The following is an 8,739-nucleotide window of genomic DNA, read 5'->3' as shown; positions in this document are numbered from 1 at the left end:
GTCTGGCCGCCCTGATCTGAGGTCTAAGTAACGGCAGCGGGGCTTCCTGGATGGCGGTGGGGAGAGGAGAGCAGCTGGCGGGGGAGCGGTGCAGGAAACTTCGGGACTTGGCCAGCCAAGGTAAGTCAACGCGTTCTGGCCGGTCAAAGTCCAAAATTCACAGCCGCTTTGCATACTGGCCGGATCAGCCGGCCACTTCGCGTTGTGACCGGCCAGAACCTGAAGTGGCCAGACTTCGGGTTCTGGCCGTAACATATATATATAGATTATTATTATTATTATTATTATTATTATATCAGTATCAGTAACTGTATATATACACTAATTTAAAAAAAATGTCTATATTTTTCAGCATCAATTTTGAAGAGTACAAAAACATCTTGGCCCTGATCTTTGCTGTAAATGAAATTAACAAGGACCCCAATATTATACCCAATGTCACTCTGGGTTATCATATATTTAACACTTGTGGAAATGCACAGCAAAACTTGGGATATGTGTTGCAGATATTGTCTGGAGAAAAAATGGAGGCTCCTAACTATTCCTGCAGGAGACGCGGGGAAGTGGCTGGTTTTATTGGTGACACCACTTTACCTACCAGCTATGCCATGGCCCAGCTACTCAGCCTCTATCGCTACACTCAGGTAAGTTGCCATTGCAATACGTTGAGTATTACAAATCACCCAGGTAGAGTCTACTGCTGTGTTGGTTAAAAAGAAAAACAAACAAACTATAATTTCTTTTCTTTTTATTTCAAAGCTGAATATTATTATTATAATTTATTGTATGTATAAAGCGCCAACATATTACGCAGCGCTGCACAATAGATAAATGGTTTAACATACAAGGTAGGACATACAGGAAACTCACAACAAAACAAGATCATGCAAATGATTTGATAACAATAGTGTCATAGGTCAAAATAGAGATTGTTCTAGTCCACAAGAGGGGTGATTGACAGTAAGATTGCACAATCAAGATGGAAACACTAGGGAGGAGGACCCTGCCAGAGGCTTACAATCTAAAGGGTGGGGGTGGAGACAATAGGTGCATCTGCAGAGAAGGTGTCTAACAGAACATATTATGATGCTGGTGTAGGGGGGTATGCAAGCATGAAAAGGTGAATCTTGAGAGCTTGTTTTAAGGTATTAAATGTGGGGGCGAGTCTGATGGCTGGTGGGAGTGAGTTCCAGAGAGTAGGGGCAGCCCTGGTAAAGTCCTGCAATCGTGCATGTGACTGAGGTATGCGAGGTGTGACTAGGCGCAGGTCATTGGTATGTGCCTGTGGACCAGAACAGAGATGTGGGTCGGGCAGGTCTTGTGCACTGATTTGTAGGCCAAGCACAGAATTGAAATTGTTCCTAAAGCTGATGAGGAGCCAGTGTAGTGCTTTACAGAGCAGAGTTGTAGAGGCGCTGCACTGAGAAGAATGTATCAGTCTGGCTGCCGCATTCATTACCAATTGAAGTGGGGCAGTACGGTTAGAGGGGAGGCCAGACAAAAGAGAATTGCATTAGTACATAGGAAGGAAATGAACAGCGCTACTTAAAAACAGACTAGTGCCTACCTGCAAAAGAGTGCAAGCCCCACTTGTGGGGTCGAATACACACCGAGCATACACATGACCTGTCTACCACTAGAGGAGGATGTTGGTTTCCATTAACAGCTTGCATGCAACCTATTAAGTACTCGTCCCTCCCACTGCGAAGAAGTCAATCCTCCATGGGAGGGGCCTAACACTAACTAAATCCTAACCTATGTATATGCATAGCCTGGGTGCGGCTAATCAAATAAAATCGAAAATTGAAAATTGCGCACAAGGTGGATCAGCGCAACACCAGGCCGCCTCCGAATGGCCTCCATCAGAGATGCGCTGAGCCCCCCCAGGAACTACAAACGCACCTTGAACCCAAACAGAAGCTCTGCATATACACCAAGCAAGTGCATCCTCCTCTAGTGGTAGACAGGTCATGTGTATGCTCGGTGTGTATTCGACCCCACAAGTGGGGCTTGCACTCTTTTGCAGGTAGGCACTAGTCTGTTTTTAAGTAGCGCTGTTCATTTCCTTGCTATGTACTAATGTAATTCGTTTTTGGTCAGCTGCTCCCACTTAACAGCCATGCTTTTGGTGTATATGCAGAGCTTCTGGGTTTTATAAGTGCTATTCAAAAAAGAGAACCACTTTCCCTGCTTCAGATAACTACAATACATACATCTATTGCACATAAAATTTCCCAAAACTCTAGATCGATTGAGCCAAGTCCTAGTCTGCTCTGTTCTATACTCGCTCTTCACTAGGTAATCTTTTAAATTTTTGCATCTTTTAAATGAAGTCCTCTAAGTGTGATGTACATAGTTTTTGGCTCTTGCTAGGGATGATCGGAACCAGCAAATTCCGTTCTGCCGGAAATCACAAAAAAAAAATCCCTCTCTCCTCCTGGGAATCATCTTCCAGGGAATTGTAGTTTTTCAAAAGCCAGCTTACATACCATGACTGGGAATTGAACCCAGGTCTCAGTGTGTGGCAGGTAACTGACTTAACTGCTATACCACCAACAACACTACATGCTGAAGCCAGCCTAGCATGTACCATTATGATCAATCCAAGAGAAAAAGTAGCATGCTTAAGGATTTGTAGCATGTCAAAAGCCAAATCACCATGACTGGGAATTGAACCCAGGTCTCAGTGTGTGGTAGGTAACTGACTTAACCGCTATACTACCAACAACACTACATGCTGAATCCAGCCTAGCAAGTACCATTATGATCAATCCAAGAGAAAAAGTAGCAAGCTTAAGGATTTTTAGCATGTCAAAAGCCAAATCACCGTGGCTGGGAACTGAACCCAGGTCTCAGTGTGTGGTAGGTAATTGACTTAACCGCTATATTACCAAAAACACTACATGCTGAAGCCAGCCTAGCATGTACCATTATAATTAATCCCCCAAAAAGGTAGCATGCTTAAGGATTAGTCACATGCCAAAAGCCAACTCACCGTGGCTGGGAATTGAACCCAGGCTGGGAATTGAACCCAGGTTTCAGTGTGTGGTAGGTAACTGACTTAACCACTATACCACCAACAACACTACATGCTGAAGCCAGCCTAGCATGTACCATTATGATCAATCCAAGAGAAAAATTAGCATGCTTAAGGATTTGTAGCCAGGCATGGCCTTGCCTTTTGTGTTCAACAGTTGTCCGAAGAGAACCCCAGATAGCCAGGTATATTCATATCTCTCTCTCTCTCTCTAGTAGGGATGGTCAACGCTTTCCGCGGAATTGTATTTTCGGGAATTTTTAGGCGGAAATTGCTCTTTCCGTTCCGTTTGGTCGGAACGGAATTGCTTTTTCAATGTGGCGGAATTCCGAAAATGCCTGTGAAACTCTGCCGGTATCCGTTGATGAGAGAGAGAGAGAGAGAGAGAGAGAGGGAGAGGGAGGGAGAGGGAGAGAGAGGGAGAGGGAGAGAGAGGGAGAGGGAGAGAGAGGGAGAGAGAGAGGGAGAGAGAGAGAGAGAGAGAGAGAGAGAGAGAGAGAGAGAGAGAGAGAGAGAGAGAGAGAGAGAGAGAGAGAGAGAGAGAGAGAGAGAGAGAGAGAGAGAGAGAGAGAGAGAGAGAGAGAGAGAGAGAGAGAGAGAGAGAGAGAGAGAGAGAGAGAGAGAGAGAGTGTGTGTGTGTTGTTGGTGGTATTGTGGTTAAGTCAGTTACCAACTACACACTGAGACCTGGGTTCAATACCCAGAGCCATGGTGAGTTGGCTTTTGACATGCTACAAATCCTTAAGCATGCTACTATTTCTCTTGGATTGATGGCTTCAGCATGTAGTGTTGTTGGTGGTATAGCGGTTAAGTCAGTTACCTACCACACACTAAGACCTGGGCTCAATTCCCAGCCCCGGTGAGTTGGAAAATTCTGTGGAAAGACATTTTTTTCCCCGGAATTCCGTTTTAGAGGTTTAGCAATTCCGTTCCGACCGCCGGAATCGGAATTGACCTAATTCCGGCCGGAATTAAGAATTCCACGGAATCCAGCGAGCATCCCTAGCTCTTGCACACTTTATTTATATTGCCAAGTGTTGCGGACATACTGTACCTCTTGCTTGCTTGCATTCAGTTGCTCAGTTTGGATTGCATTCACAATAAGTCTCATTGTAATTTGCAATCACTCGGCAGTTCAGAGCAGCTCAGGATGCTGTCAGGATTCCACCTATTGCTTGCTGCAGTTGAACTGCAGCCAGATAGCTCTGGATTTCCTACATGCATGTTGTTGCATAATACTGCATGTATTTGTTATGAGAGTCCTTTCCATTCACAGTCAGTCAGCTAGCAGCTTGTAATCAGACTAGCTCAGGATTGCATGATTACCATTCAGCTGTGTGGGAATTTGCATATCTGCATCCATTGGCTGATGTCCACATCAAGGGTTACCTCCCATTCCAGACCCTGCCCGACACGTACAGCTCCCTGAGTTGTTGCTGGGTCCATGCTGTGAAAGTATTGTGTATTGCCTTGCTTTGTATTTTCATGCCTGCTGGATGTTTGCTGAACCCGCGGGAGTCAGTGAAGTCCACTATCCTGCTAATTGGAGACTGCCTTCACCACGCTGGTGACTGGTAGTTATCCTTCTTGCCTTGTTCCTGAGGACGTAACTGAAGCAGCAGTTGCCATTAGTTATGCTCCTACCTGTTTGTCTTGTCAATGTCAGTGTGAATGTTTGCCGTTGCTGGCTCAGCGACTAGATTAACAAAGCATTCCATCTGTCTGTCTGTTGTTTGTCTTGTTACTTAGCCTGAGGCTTAGTGCAGCATCACACTAAGCAGCCATTGTGTCTTGTTATTTGTGGAAGCGATTGCTCTGGGCAATCTTGCTCCTTTGTTCATTACTTCTGTGACAACCTGTGTAGTCTCTTCCATCACCCAGCTACATATCCTTGTTGTCTGGTGGTACTCTGGATTTCTTGCCCTAAGCTGCTATACCTTGCACCTTAAAGGCCTGGGTGTAACCAAAGTCATGTAGGTGCTGCTCTTAACCTCCTGTTCAAGCGGAGTCGTGCCACATAGGGTGAAGAAGGTGGTGGTAGATTGGGGCATAGCAGCTGAAAAGGAAGCAGGAGATCTGCCAGGCATTACTCTATCACTCTGTAACAAATGGAGTAACACGTCCACGCGTTACTACCTGTTCCTGTACTAATAGTATGCTAACAAGAAATAATGTGCAAGGATATCTTATGTCCACATAGGAAAATTACACCTACATACATTTATTTTTATAAAAAAGACCCACACGTGCATTTAAAATGAACCCCTTACCTCCCACACTCTCCTATAGCTACCCAAATAAAATTGTCAAGAGGGTATATTAGTGTTATTTTTGAAAATATGGGCTTGTAAACACTGATTGACGCAAAACTGAAAAAATATGCCTTTATTTCCAAATAAAACATTGGCACCATACATTGTACTAGGAAAATATTTTAAATGTTGCAATAACTAAGACAAATGGGCAAATAAAATGTGTAGGTTTTAATTACGATAGCAGGTATTATTTTAAAACTATAATGATGGAAAACTGAGCAATAATGAATGTTTTCCATTTCTTTTTCTTATTTTCCCGTTAACCTCTTAACCACTTTGCATTCAGACCTTGCTTTCCCCTTATGGACCAGAGCAGTTTTGGCATGTGAGCTATGTCCCTATTTAATCAGCAATAACGTTACCCCTACTTATGACACCTAAATGAAATATATATTATTTTTTCAAGACTAATTAGGCTTTCATTATATTGCATTTTTCCCCTCGACCGATTTTGTTTTCTATGCATTTTAATAGGAAAAAGAGGAAAAAATAGAAAAAACACATTATTTCTCAGTTTTACCAATTCCAGATTAAAAATAAAAAATCACTATTATAGATAAAAAAAACACACATTTTGTTTGGCTATTTATACTTTTTATCACAAAACTTAAATTACATTCCTGTCACAATCTATGGTGACAATATATGATTCTGAATTAATGCTACGGTTTGTATTTTTCACTATGAATTGAGAAAATATACATATTTTTAATGGTAAAAATCAATCTCATTGGCTCAGGAAACATATATTCCTTTTCACCAATTAGTGCTGCAGCAGATAATGCCAGAGGTTTTGCACAGAAGCAAGCCCAATCATGTACAGATGTGCTTCTGCTACAAGATGTATATCTATGTCCTCCTGGCTTAGATCTAGTCACAGAGGACACAGATATACTGTAGTGGTGAAAAAAGTAGTTAAAGGAGTTGTCAGGGAATTTTGAATAAAATAAACGCTACTTACGGGGGGCTTCCTCCAGCCCCAAGCTCCCAGGACCTCCCTCGCCGCAGCTCTGCCCGCAGCCATTTGCCAGAGCTCTGACCCGGTCCCCGTCGATGACGTCAGAGTGACCTGGAGGTCGCTCTGTACTGCACCTGCGAGATCGGCGCTGTCAATCACCGCCACATGGGCCGGAGCGGACCGCGCAGGCTCAGTACAGAGCGTCCTCCAAGTCGCTCTGACGTCATCGCCGGGGACCGGGTCGGAGCTCTGGCAAACGGCTGCGGGCAGCGCTGTGGCGAGGGAGGTCCTGGGAGCTTGGGCTGGAGGAAGCCCCCGGTAAGTAGAGTTTATTTTATTCAAAATTCCCTGACAACTCCTTTAAGGACCAAGATATTAAACTTCCCCAGTACCAGGCCATTTTTTACAAATTAGGCCACTGAAGCTGTAAGGGCTCACTGCAGGGCATACAACTCAGCTCACAAGTGATTCCCCCCCCCCCTTTTCTGCCCACCAACAGAAATTTCTATTGGTGGGCTGTGATCGCTCCCCCAATGTTTATTTATTTTTTACAATATTTTTATGTTTATTTTTACAATAAATTTCACCTTTTTTAGTTATTTATTTAGCCTCCCCTCCCTCCCCTTGCCAGCCAATCAGCATGATCGGCTGTCATAGGCTGTGGATCAATTCTCTGCCACCCAGGGAGACAGCCGTGTCACATGGCTGTCCCCAGTACAGCGCTGTCATAGATTGAAGCGCTGTACACAGTAAATAGATGGCACTTTTGACATCTAACAGTCTCCTAGCGGCCTCTGGGAGACTAATGGCGGAGCGGAGTTCCGTCATTCATGCAGAGATGCGGGCATCGGTGCACGCAATGTCCTGCAAAACATTCTAATTGGCATGGAGTGGTCCTGGGGCTCCCGCCGCATTCACGTTATTTAGCGTTACGTGGTCAGCAAGGGGTTAAAATGCATTTAGAACAACATAATTATTCCACCCAAAGAAAGCCTAATTGTTGGCCAAAAAAAGCCATAGATTGTTTTGTTGTGATAAGTAGCAATAAAGTTAAGCGAATCAATGGAAGGAGTGCTGACAGGTGAAAATTGCTTTGATACACAAGGGGAATAACCCCTCAGTAGTGAAGTGGTTAATTTTTGAACATATAATTTACAGATTAGTTATCAGGTGACTCATCCTCTGCTGAAGGACAGGAGAATGTTCCCGACTTTACACCTGATAATGCCAGATGACTGGATACGCTATACAGCTCTTATCAGATGTTTGCTACATTTTGGATGGAACTGGGTTGGAATGGTGACACCAAACGATGGCAGCGGTGATGTGGAACTGAGGGAACTGAGTAAGATGATGGCCCAACATGAGATCTGCATCGAATATGTGATTCAGCTGACTAGTAATGAAGCAAAGAATGCTAAGAGAATGGGAGTTATTGGGAAATCCAAAGCTGAGGTTGTAATTTTGTGTGGCATTTTCTCACTAAACTTCATTCCTCTTTTACATGAGCTGGAAGCTGCTAGGAAAAACCTTACCTTAATTCTCCACGAGTCATGGACTCATATGAGATATGTTTTCCTTGCCAATTTTCAACCAATCAACTGCAGCTTAATTTTTTTGTGGCACCGAAAACACACATCCGGCATAAATTCTTTGTTTAATAATCTCATGTCATCCACTTTCTCCTTTGACCCATTATGGGAAGATTTACGGCTTGAAGTGTTTAGATGTCTCTCCCCGAATCGACACAAGAATGCATTCTATGAGTTTGTGCATCAATTTTCTGGAGTGAACTGCAGAGAAAATCACACTTTGCTGGTACTTTTTCCACCACATGAGACAAAGCCGCCATATGCATACATGTCAGTATATGTTTTAGTTCTTGCTCTGCAAAGAATTGGCTTAATGAGGAGCACCTATGAAAGACATGGACTACAACAACTTGTAAGACAGTTATAATTTGTTGCTGTTGTTGTGAAAACAAAAGGAATGTGACTCTGCACCAGTAGAACCTACAAAAATGGGATGTTGATGACTGATGATGATAGTTATAATGACTATGATGATGGCTGCAGATAGTGGTGATAGTGGTGGGTGATGATGCTGATGAGGTTAATGATAATGTAGATAAAAAAGAGGATGATGATAATTAGAAAAAAATAAGTGGTCATGAAGATGAGATGATGATCACGATGATGATGATCTTGTTTATGTCATGGAAATTACAATTTTGGCATGATCACATACTGGCATATAAAAACACCCTCGATTGTCAATGTCATCTCCTGCTTTCCTCCCTCTTCCTAAAACTTAATGTGGACAAAACCAAAATCAAAATTGTAAGGGATGGTTATTTCCGATTCCTAAAGTGCTTTAAAACATCTTGCATGTGTATACATCAATCAGGGAGTGTAATTAGTGTACTGCTT

General features: G+C 43.3%; 1 protein-coding gene across 1 annotated transcript in view; it reads left to right on the top strand.

The window, feature by feature from the left end:
- The first annotated feature begins 510 nt into the window (after positions 1-510).
- The window catches only part of LOC137544920 (vomeronasal type-2 receptor 26-like), a 42,842-nt gene continuing 34,613 nt past the window's right edge, over positions 511-8,739 (top strand). The window contains exon 1 of the mRNA XM_068266019.1: positions 511-644. Within this exon, the coding sequence (XP_068122120.1) occupies positions 525-644 (120 nt within the window). The 5' untranslated portion in view covers positions 511-524. The remainder of the gene's footprint in view (positions 645-8,739) is intronic.

The sequence above is a fragment of the Hyperolius riggenbachi genome, chromosome 1 (genome assembly GCF_040937935.1).
Source record: "Hyperolius riggenbachi isolate aHypRig1 chromosome 1, aHypRig1.pri, whole genome shotgun sequence".
Lineage (NCBI taxonomy): Eukaryota > Metazoa > Chordata > Amphibia > Anura > Hyperoliidae > Hyperolius > Hyperolius riggenbachi.
This window is presented reverse-complemented; position numbering and strand designations above follow the sequence as displayed.